This window comes from Tiliqua scincoides, chromosome 11 (assembly GCF_035046505.1).
Source record: "Tiliqua scincoides isolate rTilSci1 chromosome 11, rTilSci1.hap2, whole genome shotgun sequence".
Lineage (NCBI taxonomy): Eukaryota > Metazoa > Chordata > Lepidosauria > Squamata > Scincidae > Tiliqua > Tiliqua scincoides.
The window spans coordinates 14,944,347-14,969,611 of NC_089831.1; the positions used below are offsets into that span (position 1 = coordinate 14,944,347).

The window sequence follows — 25,265 nt, forward strand, 5'->3', positions numbered from 1 at the left end:
CTTAAGTAGCTGGCATTTGTTAGAGGCCTGATTTAAAAAAGAAGACAATTACGATTATACCAGTGGGTCTTCTCAGTAACGGTGCAACTGGGGAGAGGGATATGTTGGATCTCATAGCTCTCAGGTGCTTCCCAGCTTTTTTAAAATGTGCAACCAGACATAATGTATCTTCCCTGTAGAATGTTAGAAACACTTTGCAGAGGTAAGTAATGACATTCATTTTCCTTCATGCTTCCGGGAAGTTCCAGGTTCAAATCCCTGTTCAGGCATGAAGCTTCCTGGGTGACCTATCTCTCTGCCTTGCCTACCTCACAGGGTGGTTGTGAAGGAAGCTTCAGGCATGAAGCTTCCTGGGTGACCTAGCTCTCTGCCTTGCCTACCTCACAGGGTAGTTGTGAAGGAAGCTTCAGGCATGAAGCTTCCTGGGTGACCTCTCTCTCTGCCTTGCCTACCTCACAGGGTAGTTGTGAAGGAAAAAGAGGGGAGGAACTATGTTCACCACCCTGAGCTCCTGGGAGGAATGACTGGGAAAAAAAAAGGGGGGGGGGAATAAATAAAATAAATAATGTGCAACCAGACAGGTGCAGTTCCTGGAAAAAAAACTGGACAGGGTCAAAGGACCATTTGTGCAGTTCAAAAACCCAAGTCATGGAAATATAGGTTAAAAATGGCCACTGAAAGGAGAGAGCTCTGCAGTTGAACTTCAGCCATGTATCTCATTTATTACATGTATTCTACTCTAAAAAAAGAAATGAAAATGAATGAAAAACCAAAAGGAATAAAATAAAAAATCAAAAGAAATGAAAAGCAAAATGAATGAAAGCAAAAAAAAACACAAAAAACAAACAAACAAACAAAGAAGAAGAAAATAAAAGAAAATAACAGCCCAATCTTAACCCACGCTGGAACGGGGAGGCCGACTGGCTTGCCCTGTATCCATAGTGGGGTTGGGGCTGCCTGTGGCTCAGCCCAGGACAAGAGGAATGCATTCCCCTTGCCCCACATAACACCGCAGCAGCCCCAATGGAGCTACTCAGATCTGTGCCACCAAACAGCCCAGAGCTGCACCTGGTCACCCAGGAGTGGGGTAAAGATCAGGCCTAAGTGCTGGATTCTGGCCCACCCCCTTATGCCCTGGCCCACCCACCATGAAACACCTCCATTCTACTGTCCCTCTTGCCCTCCCCAAGCCCCTAGCCTCCCCCCTCTTCTGGTTCTGTGAAAGTGCCTTACGGTGCCTTATGGTACTTCCGTGACACCTCCAGTCTGGCATGTATGACTTGCGCCAGCCCAAGGGCCGGTTAGGATCGAGTTCTAAAGGAAAAAAGATATATTTGCACTCCCTTTGTATTGTAGATTTACCCCTTACCAGCAATACAGAACTTCGAGGCAGAAACCATCACAATTATCCCTTGGGAAGCCACAATCACCAGGCATAGCTGTGAAATCCACACAGAAATCCTTCTACGGCTATCCTGCCATGTCCTTATAAGCCATACACTCTGCCTCACTCGCTCACGTGCTAACCAAAGCAATTTGTGATGCCAGTGATAATTGTACAGTGAAAAGCCAGCTGACTTTTTTTTTTTTAAAGGAGTCTATTGTGGAAAAGCACATAGCTTTCCTTAAAAGCTGATCATGGTACTGGAGGTCAACGACTGTGTGCTTCCCATCCAGCTGCCACCCTGAAGCCCCAGTCTGCTGTTTGCGGAGGAACACCAATCTATCTTGGACTGGAGAGCAGCGCCATGAGGCCCTTCAGTGGATGATTAACTCCGTGCCAGCCTGATCCCCATCAAGGCATTCCCATTAAACACCAGCAGAGGTTCAAGTCTAAACTAGAGCCACATGTTGTTTTCACAAGGCGGTGTCCAGGCTGGGCTTCGCACTTTTGTCCAGCTGTCTGAAGGAACCACATCAAAGCAACGGGACAGATACACAAGCACTGTGAGGGCCTGTAGCAAGCAGAGTTTTTGCTCCTCTCACTTTCTAGAATGAGACATTAGCAGTATTGGATTGCAGAGCTCAAGGCAGGCAGGCGGAGAGAAGTCGGGAAGGGATTGGCTGTATAAACTGGACCTCGTCGCAGACTTGCAAACAAACTGTTGCGAACAGAGGGCTGTGATCTGTTTCTCTCTTCATATCACTCATGTGCTTGTTTGGAAGAGTTATGCCCAGCCTTTCAACCAAGGTGGCTTACAACATATTTAACAATAAAATACAAAGCATCACAGACAACGGAAATCAGCAAAACGGCATGGCTTTCATCACCTACAAGGCTGGACCAGCCATGAGACCAACTAAGAGCCCAGTCCTTACTGCCAGTCTTCTGTCAGCGCTGAGTGTCATAAATGTGTCGTAAGGCACGTCTGCAGCCCTCAGCGCCAGCCCAGCACCAGAGTGTCCCAGCACCAGTGGAACACCAGTGCTCTGCCGCTCAGCGGTCATGTGCACCGCCCCGTGGTGGAGAGGTAGGTGGGGCCATGAGGGGAGGTGGGGAGGAGGTGTTCCAGGGTGGGGGGAAGTGGGCAGAGGGCAGGGAGAGGGTGTGAAGGAGGCATGCTGGAGGGAGGCGGGACCGGTGGAGCTCAGCTACACCAGATTCTGCGCTCCATGACAGGCTAAGTGACCCGACACTGAGGTTCTTGATTCTACAGCAGCCCAGCCCTTTGCAGCAACTGTTACCCTGCAGATGCCTGATCTTGTCTGATCTCGGAAGCTAAGCAGGGTCAGGCCCGGTTAGTACTTGGATGGGAGACCGCCTGGGAATGCCGGGTGCTGTAGGCTTCTACCATAGTCTTTCGAGACTGAAGGTTGCCAACCACAAGCAGCCCTTTGCAGGATTACTTCCCTTCCCTGGGGAAAGGGGACAAAAGTCTCCTTCCCCCAAGGAGCCTGCAGTGGCAGCCCTGTGGTGCATAGGATGCTGCAGCAACCGTTTCGGCACGGCAGCAGTTTAGGCAGAACGGGCAGCTCAGGATTGGACTGCCTGTAAATTGCTTCCAGCAACTCACCACCATCAGCCCGCCTCCCTCCATAGGTCCTCTTCCTCCTATTCTCTGAATGCAAAAAGGAAGAGAGTAATGCAGTGGAAGAGGAAGTGTGGGGAGACAAGGAGGATAGGCTAAAGCAGTGGTTCCAAACTGTGGGTTGGGACCCACTGGTAGGTTGTCACCCGATTTTTGGTGGGTTATGGAAATGTCAGGTAACTAATTCCCTCAAGCCCTGAGGCTATTCAAAAATCAGATACTGTAGCTAATTGCCCTGCAAAGAGCTCAGCTCCTGCAGTTTGCAAGGTAACTGCTAATTGCCCTGAAAGGAGCTAAGCTCCTGCAGTTTGCAAGCTTGTGTCAATAGAGAGAGATAGTGTGAGGGCCTTTTTTTCTTGTTATTAATACTTATAAATAAATAAAATACTATTTCCTGTTTGCCCAAAATCTCTAGTCACTTTTGGATCACCACTTTTGAATCTAGTCACTTCTGGATCACCACGGAGCTCTGCCCATTTATGGCTCGCTTCGTCCCTTTATCACTGGGTTGTACCCCAGTACCAGATATTTCCCCCATTTTTTCCAAAGGCTTCTGACATCACCAGCCCCTTTGTGACACCACCAGGCACCTTGTGACATCATCATGGCCCCACCTTAGCTTTCTGGTGTGAATTGATCCAGTGTTTGGCTCTCCATCTCCCTCCTTCTCTTTCACACACCCCTTTGCAGTGTTCTTGGCCGTCTCTTTTGCTTTGTGTTTTGGGACAAAATGTTCCTTCCATGAAAAAAAAGGAGCGGGGTGGGGGTGGGGGGAGAAAGCTCCGTTGAAATATTTTTCTCAGGTTGACATTTATAATGAATTTGGGATTCCCACTCAAAATAGCTTCTTTAGCTATAGCACATCGTTGTACTGCTTTCATCCAAGCACATCACTGCACTGCTTATATGTGCACAATAGCACATCATTGTACTGCTTTCGTCCAAGTCTCTTAATTATGGAAGGGTGAAGTGAAAGGCATGGGCTGATGCCCACAGTGTAGAGGTTTTGCAGAATGATTATCCGAATTGCTTTTGCTGTCAGTTTGGACAAGGGGGCCTCCTTGGCACCTTCTGGAACTACATTTATGGAGTCAGTTACTATTTGAAAACAGCCCTCTCTTTGCAGTGAACCCTCGGTATCTGCAGGGGATCCATTCCAAGACCCCTCTCCCCACAAATACACAAATCTACAAATAATGAAATCCAGAGGGGAGCCCTGCCTGTAAGCCTGCACTTCCGGTTTATCAATCAATCAAACAATCAACTTAGGACCCCATTGTCAAACCTGCCCCCTCCCCAGGACCCTATACACCCTCCCCCACCCTCATCACCACCCACTCCCTGCCACTGTAATACCCTCCCAACACTGTTCACTGTAACCAAATATTCTTATTAGAGAGAACAGAAAGTCACCATGAAAATCACCTGGCACTAATGAAAGTTATTTTGGCACAATTGCGAAGAACTTGAGCAGGACCGGGACACCATCTCCTGGTACCTGAAGAAGTGCATCAGATGCCTCCCCCTTTACCTGGTGGTGCTGTAGTCCAGTGGTCTTCAACCTTTTTCATTCCTGTAAGTTGCCGCAACTCCACAACTGAGGCTTAGCAACCCCATTGGGCTCCCAACCCCAAGGTTGAAGAACACCATTCTAGATGACCCACACCAAACTAGGAGGAGGAGTGGAGCTGACTATTGGGGCCTGAGAATTCTGTGAACCGAACTGGGTGACCTACTACTGGGGCCTAATAGTTCTGCTCTGAAGGTGTAAGTTGCACTTTCCTGTGTTTGAATTGTACTAATGTTGGTGCTTATGGAGAAGACCTGGGCTGCATTTCCACTACAGCTTTAATCCACTTTCAGTGCACTTCTCTTCCCCCATTGGGGGGGGGGATGTAGTTTGTTAAGGAATCTGAGAGCTGTTAGAGCTACCCTTAATAAATTCCAGAATGCATTAGGGGAATAGAAGTGCAATGAAAGTGGATTGAACTATAATGGAAATGCAGCCTTGGATAGATTGAAATACTCAAATTTGTAATAAATTTGTTTCGAACTGTATAGTTGGCTTTGTCATGGGGGGAGGGATTTTGCCCCCTCCTCAGGCCTGCTGGCAAGACAAGCTCCTTCTACAAAATAAATACCTAATCATTAGCAGCAGCTTCTGCAAAGCAGCTTGAGATAATCTCCTTCTGTTTAGAAAAACATACACACACTTGTTACCAGCTCCTTCTACACAGCAAAAGGCTTGAGGCAAGCTCTTTCTAGAAAGCTCTCACCACCAGCTGTTCCTACAAAGCAAAGCTTACACACCATGCGTGCTTTTCTGGGCTCCCTGGAGAAAAGGTAAGCTGAGCATCGAGATCATGGCAGCAAAGCGGTTGGGGTGGCCTGTCTTCTGTGTTTGGCTTTAAGATGCTTTCTACTTGCCACCAGGCAAAACTCTCATACTGAACTTCCAGCAACTGAGGGGAAGCCTAATGATATTCCCAGATTGGGCTGGAGCAGCGGGGCTTGGCGCTGAGTCAGCATTTAGAGTGGTCTCCTCCCCACCAAGGGGAAGAAGGCAAAGCAGGCCAAAGAGAAACCCAGAGCAGCTCTCCAATCCTCGCTGCCCCCCCCCCCCCATCAAGCTGTGATTTCCTTCCCACTTGGGGAAACTCGGGCAGGGGACAGCACCAGGGAAAAGAAGTGCCCAGGCCAGGCCAATAACCAGAGCAGAGCTGCTAATTCAGCATGTGTTTTTCTGCTCTCGCCATGTGTGGTCTGTACCATGTGCCGCAATCGTTGCTGTCCCTTGGGGAGTGATGTGCAGCCTCGCTGGAGAGTGAGGCCTTGTGTGGAGTCCCTGGAATCTGTTTGCCGCTGGTGGTGAGCAGCTTTGCAGACATTGCTGGAAGGGAACACTTCTATTTTATCTCTTCCCCCCCCCCCTTGAACTCTGGGTTGCTGCTGCTGCTGTTGTTTGAGGGGTTCTATTTATAATTATGTACATTCCCTGGCTCTCATTTTTTTGTTGTTGGGGGGGGGGGAGGTCACAAATTCAGAGTTTGCAAACCAATTCTGTTTTCTGCACTGGGGAGGAGAAAAATGTGAGAGGTGGAAAGCCCTTGGAATGGACAGCGGGTGGGGTTGAGGACAATCTGCAGGCAGCTTGGCTTAGAACACCCTGGAAACTTTTGCAGCCCCCAATCCAGATGTGCAAGGGGAGGGGGCTTCCAGATGGTGGGTGGTTTGGATGAGAGGCGCACTGCTTCAGCTGGGAGGGCCTGGGGCTCACCTTTGCCTAGGGAAATCCCAGGATTGATTGCTGGTGTCTCCGAATGGAGTTGAGAAGTTCCCACTGGAAACCTTGGAGAGCCACTCACGTAGACCATCGTGAGCAAGATGCAGGGCTAGCCCATCCACAAGGGCAGCCGAAGTGATTGCTTCAGGCAACAGATTGGTGGAGGGGTGCCCATCTCTGCCCACCTACTTGCTTCACTGCTCTTCTTTCCCCTTCCACTCTCTGGATTGAAGAAGGAATTGGGGAACAAAGAGGCAGTGTGGAGGGGAGGAGCATGCTGAGCTAGGAGGAGCAGAGGTTGGCATGTCGTCAAGTAAGGGGGACAGAATTTGGCATGCTGCCTTGAGCATTGGGGGGGCTCTTGGGCCAGGCCCGTGCATTGGAACTCAGTTTCTGGGGTGGCTTGATGGGTGGAGACCCACAATGATGCAGGGCTCTCTGGGGATGCCTGCGTTTGTCAGTGGGAGTGCTGGGTGCAGCTGTGTTGCAAATCTGTAGGCCAATTTGTGCCAATACTGCCTCTGTGGATCCAGGGGTCTGGCTGGGTGGGCACTCTGATGGAATGGACAGAGCTCCACTGCACCAAACTCTGATGTCAATTTCCTGCTCTGCTGTCATTCATAACCTCCAAATCTTGACGTGGATGATTCAGGGCCCGACCCTATCCAACTTTCCAGCTCCAGTGCAGCCGCAATGCAGCCCCGAGGGAAGGGAACAAATGTTCCCAAATGTCAAGGAGGCCTCTGTGACTGCCTCTCCACCACAGGATGCAGCACACGCCCCATTGGCGCGGCTGCACTGGCACTGGAAAACTGGATAGGACTGGGCCCTCACTCTCTCTCCTAGTAGGGCCTTCTTCCAGTGGGTCCAAGAAGAGCCTGAGTTGCAATCTCAATGTTGTTATTAAGAATATTTATATGCCACTTTTCAGCCAGAGTAGTGTCGAAAGAGTTTGGCATAACAAAATAAATCAAGAAATGCCCCCCTGCTCCCCAAAGGACTCACACTTTCAAAAGTGGTGCAAAAGAGACCCCAGCAACAGCCACCAGAGAAGATGCTGTGCTGGGGTAAAGGGGGAAGTTGCCCTCGCATGACTGAATATAAGGGGGCACCACTTTAAAAGGTGCCTCTTTTCAACTTGAACTCATAAATGTATGAAAATGTGTAGTGGAGGCCATTTTACTCCATGCATCTGCTTTATTTTGGTATACCTTTTTCTGCAATAGTCACTTCGGGACCATGTGAAAGGACCATGTGTCCTTAAGATATAGAGAAAAGACAGTGGTTCCCAAACTGTGGGTCTAGATGCACCGGTGGTTCGCAACCTGATTTTAGGTGGGTCACCCAAGGGTGATGGAAAGATCAGATAACTAATGGTCTCAAGCCCTGAAGCTATTCAAAAATCAGATGCTGTTGCTGCTAATTAGCCTGCAAAGAGCTCAGCTCCTGCAGTTTGCAAGTGTGTGTGAATATAGGGAGATAAATGGTGGTCTTTTTCTAGTTGTTATTACTAATTAATTAAATATTTCTTTTTAAAAAGTCTGGTAAACCTAGGTGAGTCCTGATAGAGTGTTGTTTTTAAAAAGTGGGTTCCGGTGCTAAAAAGTTTGGGAACCGCTGCTCTAGAATGAAGAAAATATATACAATTATCCAGGTGTAGCTACTAAGGTTGGAATTTAGTCTAGATAAGTGGTTCCCAAACTTCTTAGCATCCCGGACCCACCTAAATAAAGCTTCACTTTACTAGCCACTCAAGCCTGGGCTTTAATGGTGATTGGGCAGCAGTGCTTCCCCCTCCCCCAAAGTAGCATCTTGTTTAAGCCTTGATGCACATAGCCTAAACTGCCTTGTCAGTTTTGTGACCCACCAATAATTGGGGCATGATCCACTGGTGGATCCTGGACCCACAGTTTGGGAACTACTGGCTAGATGTTTTAACTCCCTCCCCCTCCCCGAAAGAAAACTGTCTATTTGGTATGTATTGCTGGGAATTGTGACATTTTGCACAGCATGGTTGCGATTCTTATTTTATTCATTGTTTTGCATTTTTAAGCTCTCCTTCCTCCGAGGAGCTCAGGGTTTGTGTACATGGTTCATCTGCTGCTTTTGTCCTCACAACAACCCTGTGAGGAGGTGAGGCTCAGAGTGACCGGCCCAAAGTCATCCAGGAAGCTTCATTGCTGAATGGTGATTAAGTCCAACTTCTGAACCACTACACACCATCCTGGTTCTCTTCCTATATAACAAAGTCCTAGGAGAGAGATGGATTCTAGAAAACTGGGGGGGGGGGTGACTTGTTTTGTGATGCTTCAGAGAAAAACTTGTGTGAAGGAACAAGACTGGGGTGAGTTAAATCTCTCTTTGGAAGCAGTGAACAAAGGGGTAAAAAAAAAATATACAGGCATGAAGGAAAGGGCCAGAGGATGAAAGTCTTCTGGAAGAAGATAGACGTGGGAGGACTGGTGTGTTTATTGAATAGAAGGCCCATCCAAGCAGGTTAAGTCACCCCAAACTCCAGCCAAACTCCAGTTTAAATTAGTTCTGAGTGACTGTGACTTGGAGCAGTGCTCTAAGATAAATACTCTCTTACCGGGTGGAAATTTCCATCGCAACACTCCTGCCTCTGTCTTGTGTGTAGCCAGGGGCCTGCACCAATTAAGCCCTCTAAACAGGCCAGGCTGAAACATATATAGATGTCATTTCTGTCGCATATTATCCCAGGTGGGTTAGCGTGTCCTCTTGGGAGCTCAAAAGCTTGCTGTATGTCAGCTAGGGCAGTGTTCCTCAAATTGGGAGAAACCGAGGCATCTGTGGGGCACATCCTCCACCATTTCTCCTTCTCCTGCTGCCCTCTGGATTTGACGAGGAGGAGGAAGTGTGGAGGACACCCTAGTCTCCCCTCTCCTCCACACTTCCTCTTCCATTCCTTTCTTCTTCCTTTTCTAGGAAGGGTGGGGGGCCGGAGCAGCCCAAGTGGCTGCCACCCTCTCAGGTAAGCAGAACAGGATGTGGTGCAAGAAGATGTTATGCAAGGGGGAGCGGTACATGGGATGCTGCCCCAGACTCTGGGAACTTGGGGCTGGCCCTGCATGGTGCACCAACCCACATGGTCGGCAACAGATTCTCTGAATGGCCACATCTTGTATGTATTTCAGACTGATTTCTCTAGCTGGTACCTAGTGGTAACACCCTTAAAGCCTGAGCACCCTGGATTCCCCAAAGAACTGTCTCTTCTCTCTTCCCTCCCCCCCCCCAGCCAGTAACCTCAAGCTGCCTGGTGACAGTGACTGTATACCAGTGTTGGCAATGACCTTGGCAGGTCTTGATAGAGGAGAATTAAAGGGATTGAAGGCTGTCACTTTAAGACCTTGCTCTTCAAGCAGGGAGGTGGAGTCCAGGGAGGGTGATCATGGGTGAAGGTGTCCTTGCTGGAGGAACCTGTTCCCTTGGAGCTATCCGTGGTCCTGAAACTATGACTCAACTGTGTCTAGTCTGGGTGTCCCCATGTTGTGGCACATTGGTGTGCCGCGAATGGTCCACAGGTATGTGGCGAGATTTTTTTTTGGGGGGGTCAGTCATTTATTAGTAGGGTCATTAGGGGATGTGAGCCCCCTCCTGGCAGTGCAGTGTGCCTTGTCAATTGTAAAAAAAACCTGATGGTGTGCCTCGGCAATTTTAGCACCTTGTCAGTATGCCATGAGATGGGAAAGGTTGAAAATCATTGGTCTATTCTTGCATTCATGAGGTCGCTATTCATGGCCTGAGCCAAATACTGATGTTTGGAGTACTCTGTCGTGGTGCTTTCTGTGCCACCTCTTATGTTTCTCTGCCCACCCCTGTGATAAATGCCTCATGCTTTCAATACGTAGTGTTGCTGGATCTGACATTAAGGGCCCAATCCAATCTCACTCTCCAGCACCAAAGCAGCTGCAATGCAGCCTCAAGGTAAGGGATCAAATGTTCCTTTACTTTGAGGAGGTTTAAATGACTGCTCATCCCACAACACAGTGCCAACAGCCTGTTGGCATGGCTGCCTTGGCGCTGGAAAGAGGGATAGGATTGGGCCTTGAATGGCTTGTGCAGTGCCTAAAAAAATTAAAGTTTAAATTGTAAGGCAAATTCTGCTGTTATAACCTACCAGGGTCCATTCTGTTAAGCTAGACCACTCTAGATAGTTAGTTCACTTGACATCAGGTTTTGACCAAGAGTGGTGTTCAGTAGGAAGTTGAGCCCACCTACCACCACCTTTTCAAAGCCTGGATGAAAATTAAAACCATTGACTATCCCAGTAATGAATAAGTAACACACTGATACCTAACCGGAGTGTGAGATGTCCTAGGTCTCCGCATGCCGAAGTGGAACTTGGAATCGTATTTCGGCTATTGAATCCTAATAAACCCCCAAGGGGACCCTAGCTATTCATAAAGAGGAAATGCCTCTTCCAGATTCATGATAATGGTTCCCCCTCCCGTCCCTGGGGTTTGCATCATCACCTTTGTGACAGAGATTACTCGAGAATGTTGGAATTAAATGTTCCGAAACAAATTTCTGACACCTTGGGAGCACAAAAGTATAGTTCTCCCCCTGTATGCCATTAAAAAAAAAAAAGTCAGGTAATTGGATTGGCTCCAGATTTGGGGGGACCTTATGGGAAAAGCCCTGCAAAGGCCCCCTTAATGGCACTCTCCCCTTACATTTTGAAAAGGGTACCTCTTCCTAGTGCACTAGGTACCTCTTCCATGGTGACCTGAACAAGAGGATAGCTGACAGTCCTCGGCAGCCAATAATATAGCTATAGGATGGAGGAGGGAGCTCATCCACAACTGTTCCTTGTCACGTCCTGAAAAGACTCCCCTTGAACCACAGGCTGTTGGCTAGGGAACCGTGGCAGGAAAACTTGTAAAATGACACCAGGAAAAGAAGAAAATAGTCTACCATTGACACTGCTTCCCACTGCCTCTTGGTAAGTCAGGGCACGTGACCCAACTAGGGCTGCAATCCTGTCCACATGAACCTGGGAGTAAGCCCCATTGACTATAATAAGACTTACTTCTGAGTAGACAGGCATAGGATTGGACTCTATGAGACTTCTGGAGAAGCAACAAGGATCAGGTTGCTAAAGGCCCTGTCTTCTTTCTTTCCCTGGTGCTGTTTTACAACACTTGGATGTCCCAGTCCCACACTTAACCAGTAAGCACCACCATGAGTTCTGATTTTTGTGATCAGATGGGTACAGTTTGGAACACTGCCTCTTTTGGGAGGAGGGGAGGGTTAGGGTTAGGATCCTGTGCGGCCCGGGGCCAGGATCACAGAATGTCACCCCACCTTACTGTCGCGTCCGGGCTGCGCACGGCTTCTTCTGCCCCTCCAGAAGCCTTCTGAGACCTCCAGAGGGTTTCTAAATGAATATCCAATTGGAAACTAGAAGGTCCTCTGGAGCCCTTAGAAGGCCTTCTGAGGGTCAGGGAGTTTGCCAGGGAGGTAATCAAATTAATGATGATTTTATTTATTTTTAATCAGAAAAATTTTCATTTTTTTCAACAAAAATGCCACAAATTATCATTTTTTTAAAAAGACTCTTAGATTGGTGCTCCAGGAGGTGGTGGTGGTGGGGGGGGGGGTTGCACGCATGCATCCTGACTACAGACTTGAGTGTGTCTCCAGTTTTAACCCAAACTAAAAGCATTTCCAAGTCAGCTGTTAGGGAAATGCTGTTTGGAATCCAAGGTCCATTTCTAGATTTCAGACTCGTGATCTAGATTTTCTTCTGGAGGCTGGACTATTCTTCATCTTCCTCATCCAGAGACCACCAATCCAAGATGCTAAAACCAAAGAAAGTGGACTCAACTTTCCACCCTGGCTGCAAAGAAACTCCTGCATTATAGATCAAGGAAATGAGCTTTAAGGAGGAGAAGAGAAATGAATAATTGAAGATTAATCAGGGGCAATTCGGAGTAACCCGAGACTCGTGAGGGCTGCATATCGGTGGACGGGAAACTGAAAGAGGAGACTGAGAGCCCTGCTTCCATGTCACAGAGGTTAGCGAGACCTGTAGAATAAGCAGGAAGTGGAAAAGGAGCGTCAGAACCGGGCACATCTTTATGGAGACCAGAGAGATGATCCAGGCTGGAAGGAGCGAACAGTGCTTGGCTTCTAGCTCCTTTCTCATGCACTGACATGGAGAAATGGATTATGGATTGGGAAGGACCCTACAGTTTAGGAGCCTCCTGAAAATCTTGTACATCCTTCCAACGGTGGCTTACGGTGAGTAACAGAGTTGCCAGCTCTTTGCCCTCCTTTCTCAGTCTCTCAAATCAATAACGGCTCTTACTGTTGTCCGTCTGCCCCCCCTCTCTGCAGTTTGAGGAGTGTTCCCTTCTCCAACTGCTGGTGGGTGTCTCATTTGAAAACACAGAGATCCTCAATTATCAGGACACCATCTTCTAAGCACTGAGTCCAGTTTGACAAAGTGTCAACCATCCTAGACTATTGCCAGCAGCCTGTCTTAATGAAGGAATGGTTTGCCCTTTATGATGATGGTCACTTATTAGTTCTAGTGTAATAGTAGTACAGTAATTGTAGTAGTGATAGCTGCTTGGTCATGAACAAAATGCACTCTGCATGTGCTCAGGAACACTGTTACCTGTGATAATATATTCCTGGGATGCTGAAAACACTAACTGGAGATACCTAAATGCCTCAGAGAACCCAGAAACAAATCAAGTTCTGTAGCTGCATATGTTAGGGGAAGGAGCAAACTGCTCCCCAGAGCTAGAAGCCAAAGGGATGCTGGGAGATTCCCCTTCTAGGCAGAAATCCTCAAGGGAGGGAAGGGAAGTTGATATTTTAAATGCAAAATTATATTATATCAGCTAAAATTATATCAGCTATCCAGAGCCTCTGGGAAAGAGAAGGATATAAGTTGAATGAATGAATAGTGAATCCTGCCCTTCCTAAATCCACCGGTATTAGTCTCAATGAAAACCCTGGAAAGCTTAAACTCTTTGTCTCTTTTAGGTCAGCTGCTCCCTCTAGAAGACACAAAGTATGGGGAGCATGTGCTCAAAGGCATCCGAGATCGCTCCGTGCTGTTGCCATGTGGAGATGTGATCTTGCCCATGGTTGTCTTTTGGAGTTTCACCAAGCTGGGCTCACGCACTCCCAAGGCAGTGGCCATCAGTAATGGCCTAGAATCCAAAGTGGAGAAGGCCTCCGTCATCCTGGGGGACGTGAGCATGAAAAACAGCAGCCTGGAGATCAAGAACCTGCACACGGCAGCAGAAGGGCACTTCATGTGCCAGGCAATGTATGAAGCGGAGGGGGAAATCCAAGTGGCTTATTTCTACATAGAGCTTATTGTTTTGGGTAAGCCAACCAGAGATGTGTGGAGGGAGCACTCTCTCAGGTCCTCTCCAGATGAGAGATCCTTGCCAGGCCTGTCCTTGCCAGGGCTTGAACACAGGCTAAATTAATATGTATGCGCAAATTAATGTGTATGCGCAACCTCCTGATTTTAGAAATGGGCTATGTCAGAAGGCCAGATGCAAGGGAGGGCACCAGGATGAGGTCTCTTGTTATCTGGTGTGCTCCCTGGGGCATTTGGTGGGCCGCTGTGAGATACAGGAAGCTGGACTAGATGGGCCTATGGCCTGATCCAGTGGGGCTGTTCTTATGTTCTTAACTACAATTCCCAGGAAGCCTTGCAGGTCTCTTGTTATCTGGTGTGCTCCCTGGGGCATTTGGTGGGCCGCTGTGAGATACAGGAAGCTGGACTAGATGGGCCTCTGGCCTGATCCAGTGGGGCTGTTCTTATGTTCTAATATACACAGCCTTAAGAGTCTTAATAGAGAAAGCTGTTCTTGGGGAGCAGAAGTTAAGGGCAGAGCATGGCAGTAGGGGACAGGGATGCGCTGGAACCTTGGCATGCCTGCCACTGTACCAGTTTCTCCCATAAGAAAAACCCTGCTGGATGAGGTCAAGGGCCTGTTTAATCCAACATCCTGATTCACACATTGGCTGCTTCTGGAAAACCTGCAAGCAGGAGAGAGGGGCATTTGCCTCTCCTGCTATTGCTCCCCTGCAAGTGGTCCCCATAGCACAACTGAACCCAGAGGTGGCACCTGGCCATCATGACTATCAGCTAGTGCTAGACTTGTGCATTGTAAATTTGCCTAACCTCCTCTTTAAAATCCATTCCCCTTTCAAAGCTACCTAAATGAGTGGCCACTGCCACATTATGTGGCAGTGAAGTCCCCTGGGTTAAACATGTGCTGCCTGAAGATATCCAGCCTTTGTTCTATCTGAACTCTCCACCCTCTGGAGTTCCAAGCAGATGTGCCATTGTGTGTTTGGAGTCCCATGGAGGTGGGAACAGCTGGTGGGGCCAGTAGAACAGAAGAGGGTGGAAAAAGGTGTTAGCATCTACCCTTGCTGAGTCTCCAATCCTAAACACACTTTTTAGGGAGTAATTCAGTTGAAGAGAGTGCGGCTTGCTTCCCAGTAAACATGCCTAGAATTCCCATTCTAGTTTCTGAGCAGGGTACACTCCAAAGGCATTCATTCCACTGTCTGCCAAAATGTTTCAGAGCAAAACTAGATAGTCCAGTTAATTATTAGATTCTGTGGTATTGCTGCACAAAGCACCCGAGATCAGGCAGTGCAAGTCTGCACAGCCTGTCTTTTCCAGGTTAAAGTGGCCTGCAGGGGGGTGTCTTGACCCGAGGTCCCCTCTCCCTATCCTGGAATAAACAGTCAACCAGTCAGGGGCGCCACTAGGGGGGTTCGAGCTGCAGCGGGTGTCATGCATGAGTTGACAGCACTACTTACCAAAATTTTTTAAATCTTGGTATTTTTTAGTATTATCATGTTATATCAGTCAATGTATAGTTTTGTGCAGAATGCAATGAACCAAACGTTGTTGAAATATCTCTATACTATCAAAAGTTATAGCCAAAAAATCCGTGGGGGTGCTGCAATAGTACACCACCACACCCACTGCTTGGGGTGTTGCCCCGCCCACTGCATGGTAGGGGGTCCATCATGGGGGTGACGGGCTGGCCTCCTGCACCGGGTGATGCAAACCCTAGTGGCGCCACTGTGACCAGTGGAGCATGTGTGCCGAGACCAGCAGGCTGTATGGAAAGCAAAGCACAGATGTGCAGACTAGTGAGTGCCGTGTAATCTGCAGCCTGGCTTGCTCTCCTTGACCTGCGCTGTCAAGGATGTGTCTGGAAGCACCGTAGGAATGTCAAGAGAGCCGTCTGGGGTCCAGAGATAAAGGATTAGCGTGAATTGGATTCCCCCTCCCCTGCCCATAAAGTTAACATTCCTGCATAGAGTGTGCGGTCCAAGGGTTTTATCTACTGGGCATCCCAAGAACGTATCCTGGTTTCCTGCGTGACACCCAAACATTTTGCCTTTCTGTGTCTGTGGAATGCTGCTGAGCTCTCAAAGGGATTGTTTGCCGGCCTGTATTCCAGTGGTGCAGTTGTCGGGTGCACTTTGGTTGCTGGGGAATCATCCTGTGCAAGTAAGTTTGTAGATCACAACCTGGCACAGGGTATAGCTTTGCGGCTTTGCATAGAGGAAGCCTCAGGTTTAGTTCCTCAATTCCTTACCAGCCAGCACTGACTGAACTATAATGCTCCATATAAGTACCTATCCCTGCCTCTTTAGCTATTTTCTTTCTTTTTTTTTCAGGTGGACATGTGGCAAAGGTTAATTTCAGGCTAGTTTTGGGCTGATAACCGCTGTTATCCACTCCATCATCACATAGCCCTGTCCCAGTACCAGATTTTGGCCTTGTTTTTCTAGGGTTGGCAACCTTGTACAGTTCTCAAGTTCCTCCTCAGATTTTTGGGATGCATCCAGAGTGATAACCTTACCCATAACTTTTTCATGCATGCCTACAAAGGCACGTTTGCCAGTCTGTCCACACCTGTCAGGTTGTATTTCCATTTGTTCTGGCTTGTGGAATCCATTCCCATCCAGCCTCTGGTCTAGAGAGAGATTAAGGAGACAATCTGATTACACAAAACCAGTGGTTCTCAAACTTCTTAGCGCTGGGACCCACTTTTAAAAATGACTCTATCAGGGCACGCCTAGCTTTACGAGACTTTCAGAAAAGGCGATCTAGAAATATAAGGTATTTATTTACAAGTAATACCTTTATTTGCAAAAAAACCACAAAAACCCTTGATCCATTTCTCGTAATGAGACAGCTATAATGAATGGCCTCAAGGCTTGAGGGGCTTAGGATGTGACCCAGCCTTCACCTGCCCTACTACCTGTCATTGACAGATTTGGGGGAGAAAACACACCAGAAAAAAAGATGCTCAAACATTTATCTCCCTATATTTACACAAGCTTGCTATACTGCAGGAGCTCAGCTCTTTGCAGGATAGTTAGCAGCTATGTCCTTGTTTGAAAAGCCTCAGGGCTTGAGGCAATTATAGGTGGGGCCTCTGTATCCATGGGGACCTGTTCTCAGACCCCCTGCTGATGTCAAAAATTGCAGATAATCAGAGTTGTGATCTTCAGCCCCTTAAGTCCTCCAAAGGAAACCAGAGCTGCACTCCAGAGTTTGTGGGCTTCAGAATGACCTTTTTGGCTGAAAAGGCTATTCTGAAGTCCGCAGAGGCCATAGGCCGATGCGAGCAGCCTCTGCAGGCTTCAGAAAGCCCTCCAGAGGGAACTGGAGCTCAGCTCCGGTCACCCATGGAGGGCTCAAGTGGGGTCAAATCTGGCTCAATGCAGCTCCAGGGGACCTGCGCTGAGCCAGATCTGTGGATACACAATCCACTGATACAGAGGCCTCCCCACTCGTAGTTACCTGGTCTTTCCATCACCTGAATTTTATTGGAGGCACTGCAGGGAGCTGGACTAGAGGACCTCAACGGTCCCACTGAATATCCTGTACTTGGTCTCTTGCAGTTCCTGTGTCAAAGCCCTTGCTCCAGATGAACGATTCAACACCAGTGGAAGGCATGCCTGTGCTGATGACATGTGCAGTGAAAGAAGGGACCCACCCAGTTGAGTATTCCTGGCAGCGTCATACAAACCGGGATGGCATGGTGACTGTCACAGAAGCCACAGGCAGCCTGTTGAACCTGACATCAACTAACCGGACTCAGATGGGTTGGTACACATGCACTGCCCAAAACGAGGTCAACAACCAAACCAGCGACAGGATGTACCTTGATGTTATCTGTAAGTAGCTATGTTGCGTGGCCGAATGTTCTGTCTTTCTCCTTGTATGAAAACTTTGCATCTATTCTAGAAGGCCTTGACTATTCTAGAAAACCTTGACCCTGCAAAGTGCTGGTGAACTCAGGTGACCAAGTGCCTATCAGACTGGGCTACTCCAAAACAAGGCAAGGACTTCTGTGTATTGGGGGGTGGGGGGGCACTCCCTAGGTATTCAGAGGTCGTATTGGCAACCTTCAGTCTCGAAAGACTCTGGTATCGCGCTCTGAAAGGTGGTTCTGGAACAGCGTCTAGTGTGGCTGAAAAGGCCAATCTGGGAGTGACAATCCCTTCCACACTGGGAGCAAGTGCAGTCTGTCCCTGGTCTGTCTCCCTGGCTATGGGCCTTCCTTCTTTGCCTCTTAGCCTCAGACTGTTGGCCAAGTGTCTCTTCAAACTGGGAAAGGCCATGCTGCACAGCCTGCCTCCAAGCAGTCCGCTCAGAGGCCAGGGTTTCCCACTTGTTGAGGTCCACTCCTAAGGCCTTCAGATCCCTCTTGCAGATGTCCTTGTTAGATGCTTACCTTATTCAGAGGTAAGCATGTAGATTAAAAGAAAAAGTAGAAGAACCTCTTTGACTTTAACAAAAAAAAGCCTTATGGGAACTGAGCATGCTCGGTGCCTCTACCTAGGACATTGAAGGAAGAATTTCCTCACTGCAAAAGCTCTGTAGCACAGTAACAGCCTGCAGTTGTGGGGGTTCCCTCACTGGAAGTTTTCTCTCCATCGTTGGAGGTCTTCAAGTAAAGCTGGATGGCCACCTGTCAAGGATGTTGTAGTTGCCTGTGCTGTAGTTGCTGGGCTGGCATATTTGACATGCGAGATCCCCTCCAACTCTAGTTTTCTGTGAAGGTATCCATTAGAAAAAAAATAAATAAATAACCACAGAAAACCAGGAACCTGCTTAAGCCTTTACCATCTGTACAGTATCCTGGGAGGTGGGCAATCAGGTTTGGCGCGATGTAACCTTTTTGTTTCAGAGCTCGCCTTTTGTCATTACCAAATGTCTGATTTTTCTGAAGAGTCGTCCAAGTTATTGTACCCTGTAGCTGGAGCCCCACTAAATGCCTCCTGATCTTCCCCTAGTTGGGCCCGACGAGCCGGTGATCAGCGTGGAACCGTTTGCAATTAACCAGCATGGCTTCTCGGCCAACGAACAGGAAGAAGTGATCATGACGTGCTTGGCTCCTTCAAACCCACCCAGTCACTATGTTTGGTTCTACAACAGCTCTCAAGTCTATGCAGGCCAGAAATATGTGATAGCTCAGATCTCACGAACCCAGACAGGCACCTACACTTGCCTGGCTCAAAACACTCACCTGAACACCCGGACTCAGACCACCATCATCCTGACTGTCTACTGTAAGTAGGTCGTCCTTCTCCATCTTGTTGAGCATGAAGATCTGGCATGTACTGTTGGCCCTGCCTGTCCTCCTGTCTACTGTCTTACATTGCCTTCCACCCTTCCATGGATTGTCCCATTTGAAAAAGCTAAAACGTTGTCAAAGAAATCTGGTGTAGAGCTCTGGTGTAGACGCTCTCTCTGCAGAGGTCAAACATGACGGGTATCACTTCCGTCACTTAGGAATGAACAGAAGGGTGGATTTGTCTGCTCTCTTAGCACAGTATTCCTTGGGCTCTTCTGCATCAGGCCAAGGAAACTGTTTGATTCTTTCTGGTCAGATTCTTCTAATTTGGTTCTTGTTATGAAGGCGAGTGAAAGAGGGAGAACGTACTAATTACAGTATTTATAAGTGAGGAACTGCCATGGGCAATGATCTCTATGGCTTACTACCTCGTCCCCCCCCCCAATGAAAATGGTTCTGTGGTTGGTTTGCTTGCTCTCTGTGGAACCTGTTGCAGTAAACAGTGCTGTCCAAGTGGGCTGAAAATTCTTGTTCCTTGTAATGTTTGTTGTCTAGAGGCTTAGATTCGTCTAGGAAGTCTAAAGTCTTGTCCAACACTAAGGAGAAAATGATGGAGCTTCTCCTTCCTGCAAGAGGGGCTGTAACAGTGGTAGAACACCTGTTATGTATGCAGGAGGTCCTAGGTTCAATTGTTGGCATCTCTGTAGGTGAGGCTAGCAAGAGATCCTGGAGAACTGTAGACGGGCAGTGTAGACAATGCTGAATGACTTGGTGTAAGGCAGTGATGTACTCGTCCCTAATCCCAAGTCTCAAGTCGTTGCACAAATTCTTGAGTTGAGTCCAAATCTCCAGAGTCTTGAGTTTTTGTCCCAAATTCTTTGATTACCGCCAATCAGCTGGGTGGTGGGAGAAGGCCCTTCTGGGTGCTGGCCCCTCACTGCCCAGCTGATTGGTGGTGAATAAAATAAAAATCAGCAAGAACACACACCACACACACAGGGACTTGGAAATGAAAATGACCTCAAGTCCTGAGTGGAGTTGCAAGTCCTCAGCTTCAAGTTGTAAGCCGAATCCAAGTCTTTGATGGATGTGATTTGAGTCCAACTTAAAATTGAGTTGCGGGACTCGTGCATATTTCTGGTACAAGGTAACTTCCTATGTTCAGTCTATGGGTAGATGCATAGCATGTCCAAGAGAACGCCTAGCTTATATGCAGGGCATTGCTTTCACAGTGAAACATTCAAACTGGCAATCCCATCATTGCACAGTACAGTCTACAAAAACACTGCAGCATGTAATCAAAGTCCTGGGGCAGGCCAAAAGAAAGTAGAAGACACAGATGGGGCTACAGCGTTCTGTGAGGGGGGCAATTTGAGCAAATCGGAGCCTAAGAAACGTGAAGTAGCACAGTGGGCTCTCAGCACTACAATTTCACTGTGGATATTGAGGGATATGCGCCATTTGTAGTTCTTTGCATTGCAAGGGTCACAAAGAAGAGAGCTTAAGATGATCTTTACGTCTCCTTTTCCCAGCCAGGGAATGTGTACAAAGCAGAGAATTCTGCAGGTGAAGCTTTTCTCAACACAGGGTTTTTCTCAACACTGGGGGAAAGCTGGACCTGTTGGAATGTTCTGCCCTTGTGCAACCCACCAAAGGTCACAAAAGCCCTGCAGATTTTACTTTTTTAAAATGAGGAAAGCTAGCAGCCCTATGTATGAACTGAATCACGAGTGTCGTGCTTCGACGGCTGCTTAGGGAGCTCACCTGAACTCACGCACTTTTCAGAAGCACGGCTTTATTGATTGATGTCCATAGAATATTTATAGGCTGGTTTTCCACAACAACCACTGTTTACAATGTAATGGATGTAGCAAATGACAGGAAAAGATGGTTCCCTACCACAAAGGAGTCATCCTCAGGAGATTAAAGATACGAGGAAAGTGCAAGCAACGGCCACTGGAAAAGATGCTGTGAATCAGGACAGCTGTGTGCTCCCGGCTTATAAGGTTCACAGCAGCTTCACCTGTGAGCAGTTTGCAGGGAGGCAAGATGACAGCACACTGTATTTTCTCTTCCCTTGGGGGGGGGGGGGTGAAGAGACATTAGAAATGTGAGTTTTAACAAGAGAGGAAGAGAAAAGTTAGTTATTTGATTTTTCTCTGTAAACTGCTTTGTGAACTTTTAGTTGAAAAGCGGTATATAAATACTGTTAGTAATAATAATAAAAGGGATGGATGGGAGGGATGCCAGTTGGTCCTCTGTTTTAGGTAGTCTTGGGCTGTCATTGCCTGTAGATCAGGGGTGCTCAATAGGTGGATCGCGATCTACCGGTAGTTCGCGAGGCAAAATGAGTAGATCGCGGAGTGCCGACCCCCCCCTTCAGGTGCCTCTGGGAGGAAACACCGGGAGTAAGGCCCATTGTACTCAATGGGGCTTACTCCCAGGTAAGTGTGGCTAGGATTGCAGCCTCACAGCCTATTCCTAGGCATGTCTACTCAGGAGTAAGTCCTGTTATACTCAGTGGGGCTCAAGGTACACCAACATACATTGTACACATAAATGTTATATGTTATGATGGCGCGAACATTGTAAAAAAAACTCTGGTAGATCTCCGGGCCTTGCTGGGTTTCAAAGTAGCTCTCGAGCCAAAAAAGTGTGAGCACCCCTGCTGTAGATCATTGCCTGCAGGCAGGGTACAAATGGGCTCTAAACCAGACTTGTTGCAAAGGCTTGCAAAACAGTGCCAATGTGTTAAACTGCTTTGCAAACCTTTTTTTGTGAAAAGCAATATATAAACAGTTGCAGTCATCATGGCACCCTGTAATATACTGACACATGACTGCTTCGGGTGAAAGAGGCCCATGGTGAGATGCCGTTTGGAAAGGGAGTGTGTCCCATCACCAGCACCACTGTGGGAGCCGTGCAGGGGCCCTAGGGCAGCCCCAGCATAGCAGTGTCAAAGATGCACATGCCTAGAGAGTCTTGGAACAGGTTACAGTGCAAAAGGACATGGGGTGTGGGGGGGCCCTCCAGGGTTGGCAACAGATCTCTGGGGGTTGCTAACTCTTGTTGCTGCTGTTACAATGTTTGCCCCCATGTGCAGATCTGCCCCAGGGGAAGCCCAGCTGCAGGCCACTGCCAGCTGCTAATTTTCGAGACATTGCTCTGCACTGTTCATGGCAGGGGGGGTTCCCCCTGGCACGGCTGCAGTGGGTGAAATCCAGGCAGGGAGGAAATGGCGCAGGCACCTACTCCAACGCCACCCAAATTCACCGGGGCACAGACGTTCGCAATGGGAGTTCGTACACTTGCCTGGCCTCGCACCCGGCGCTGATTGAGGATGCTGTCTGCAGATCTACTGTGTGTAAGTCTCCATCTTTTGCTTCTCTCAAAGCCTTTCGTTAAAAGTTCTCCCCCAATTTGCACAACCATCTCTAGCATCTGTCATGGCTATAAGAGGTGCCAATTTTTCTTTCCCTTGGTTCGTCTCCCAATTACCTTCTCATACAAGGACATCTGCAAGAGGGATCTGAAGGCCTTAGGAGTGGACCTCAACAGGTGGGAAACCCTGGCCTCTGAGCGGCCCGCTTGGAGGCAGGCAGTGCAGCATGGCCTTTCCCAGTTTGAAGAGACACTTGGCCAACAGTCTGAGGCAAAGAGGCAAAGAAGGAAGGCCCATAGCCAGGGAGACGGACCAGGGACAGACTGCACTTGCTCCCAGTGTGGAAGGGATTGTCACTCCCGGATTGGCCTTTTCAGCCACACTAGACGCTGTTCCAGAACCACCTTTCAGAGCGCGATACCAGAGTCTTTCGAGACTGAAGGTTGCCAACATATCTTCTCATCCTGCATCAACCCAGTTGTCTGACTGCTATCTGTTGGTCTCATGGGTGTTGGGTAGCAGCAAAATGAGAAGTCTGGTGGCACTGTAAATCTAACCCATTTATTTCAGCATAGGTTTCCATGGGCTTTGGTCCACTTCATCAGATCTTCAAGTGCGGTAGGTGAGGGTGTGTGCATTATGCACACAGGGGTATAGAGACAAAAACAAAACAAACTTGAAATCAGGCATGGCAGGAAATGAAGCTGACATCATCTAATTACAGACTGAGTGAAAGTTTTGAGACTGTCAAAAGAAACCACTCTAAAAAGTGAAACTGGCCTCACTGAGACAGTGGTAAAGAGTTGGCTACACATGAAGTTTCGAAGTAGCTCTATGAAATACCAGCAGGAATAGGTGTGATCCTGATACAGTGTCCTCAAAATTATCACTGTGAGACTCCATCAATATCAGTCTATCTTTGGGTCAGGGTTGCCAACTTGCCAGAAGAAAACTTGCTTATTCTTGTACCTTTTAGCAGTAATTTCAGTCACTTGAAATTGGCTAATAAAGTTTTCCAGAGCTTAGAGATAAACACATTAGTTCAAACCATTAGCTGAAGGCACAGCAACTAGGGCTGGTGCAAAAGTTGACCACCGTTCCCCAACTAGTGCTACCACCTTTCTCCTCCCGTTGCTTCATATTCTGAGCCTTTAACAGCAGCTTAACAGGCTGAAATCCAAACTTCCCCATCCCCGAGTTGTGCAGGGAAGAGCTTCTTCTGATGGATTTTTTCCTATTAAGAAAGATGGGGATGGAAAGTAAGGATGGATAGAGGAATGTTTCTTTCCCTCTCGCACAACACCAGAACCAGGAGACATCCACTAAAATTGAGTGTCGGGAGAGTTAGAACAGACATTCTGTTGTTCATTAATTTCAGTTGTCTGAGTAAATAAATGAAGAAAAAAAGACAAAAGTAAATTTTGGCTGGTGTGTAATTGGTCTGTGGAACTCCTTGCCACAGGATGTGGTGATGGCATCTGGCCTGAATGCCTTTAAAAGAGAATTGGACAGATTTCTGGAAGAAAAGTCCATCACAGGTTACAAGCCGTGATGGGTATGTGCAACCTCCAGGTTTTAGAAATTGGCTACCTCTGAATGTCAGGTGTGAGGGAGTGGTAACATGATACAGGTACTTTGTTGTCTTATGAGCTTCCAGAGGCATCTGGTGGGCCATGCCACTGTGAGATATAGGAAGCTGGACTAGATGGGCCTTTGACCTGATCCAGCAGGGCTCTTATGTTCTTAAGGAGCTCTTAAAGACCTGGAGCCTTTATATGTAAAAAGGAGGCAACTCTACCTAGAAGTTTTTTTGTGTTGGGGGGGAGGGGAGGAATACTGAGTTGCCTTTTCCTCTGGGGCAATATAGAGCTTTCTGTGACTAGAAAGTGCCTCTAATATATTCTTTGTGCCGCAGGGGTTCCTGGAGGGAGCCCAACCTGTTCTGCCGTGGCATCAAAGCGGAACAAATTCCTTATGTTGACCTGTGATTGGGCAGGAGGACAGCCTCGGGTGACACTCTGGTGGAGAGACCGGAAGGATGACGTGCTGGGAGGGCTGAAACCATCGCAGAACATCTTTGTCATGAAATCCAACACGACCCTTGGGGGCAAAGAGTTCACCTGCGTGGCGGCCCACCCTCTTCGGGCAAGAGCGGCAGAGTGCCACGTCCGGTTGGGTAAGCGGATTAAGTATTTCTCCAGCCGGACTGGAAGGGAGGAGTATGTTGCTTTATAGTGTTAATGGAGCGTGGCTTTGGGAGGGGAGGTGTCAAAATAAGCTCCTGCATGTCGGAATTAGCCACTGAACAGATGTTCTCAACTGTGGAATCATCTTCTCCATCAAGGAAAGCTGTCTGATTCTGCCTGAATTTGGGTTGAACATTGCAGTTTGGTCTCTATTTGGCATTGGCCTCCAAAAATAAAGATAGACTTGCCCAAATCTGCGCTGCTTGTGTCGGATCTGCTGCTCATGCAGGATCCTGTGCTCGGTTGCCCAAAGAATATGCTTTATTCTTGCATTATCATGTACAGGCCCTGCTCTGGATGCAGTCTGATGCTGAGAGGCACACCATGATGCAGTGTGACTGTGAGCAAGTGGCTGAGTGCAGGGCCTAGGAGAGGGGGGTAAAGGGGATAATTTGTACCTGGGCCCAGGGTCAGAAAGGGGGCCCAGGAGCCAAAAAAGGGGGCCCAGAAAGTTCCTGAGACCTGACATTTTCCTATCTCACCTAAACTCACTGCCAGCACATAATGCTAATGCACAACCATGTGCATGCAGTGCTAACTGCTGCTGCAAGCCATACACACCAGACTCGGGAAAGCATCCATGACCCTCCTTAACACAGTGTCAAATCTGGGAGGAAACCAGCCTGCTACAGTAGCTCTTTGGCTTGTGGATCCCATAACCATGAAGGAGTGTATAGAAGCTCAGGGACCCAGCTGCGGGGCTACAGCTGCTGC

General features: G+C 48.2%; 1 protein-coding gene and 1 pseudogene across 1 annotated transcript in view; both read left to right on the plus strand.

The window, feature by feature from the left end:
- The first annotated feature begins 2,667 nt into the window (after nucleotides 1-2,667).
- LOC136662802 (5S ribosomal RNA) lies at nucleotides 2,668-2,787 on the plus strand (annotated as a pseudogene).
- Nucleotides 2,788-5,857: 3,070 nt separating this feature from the next.
- Nucleotides 5,858-25,265, plus strand: part of VSIG10L2 (V-set and immunoglobulin domain containing 10 like 2) — a 31,601-nt gene continuing 12,193 nt past the window's right edge. Inside the window, exons 1-7 of the mRNA XM_066639595.1 lie at nucleotides 5,858-5,897; nucleotides 12,116-12,576; nucleotides 13,330-13,677; nucleotides 17,245-17,520; nucleotides 18,643-18,918; nucleotides 22,027-22,287; nucleotides 24,221-24,481. Coding sequence (XP_066495692.1) covers nucleotides 12,498-12,576; nucleotides 13,330-13,677; nucleotides 17,245-17,520; nucleotides 18,643-18,918; nucleotides 22,027-22,287; nucleotides 24,221-24,481 — 1,501 coding nt within the window. The 5' untranslated portion in view covers nucleotides 5,858-5,897; nucleotides 12,116-12,497. The remainder of the gene's footprint in view (nucleotides 5,898-12,115; nucleotides 12,577-13,329; nucleotides 13,678-17,244; nucleotides 17,521-18,642; nucleotides 18,919-22,026; nucleotides 22,288-24,220; nucleotides 24,482-25,265) is intronic.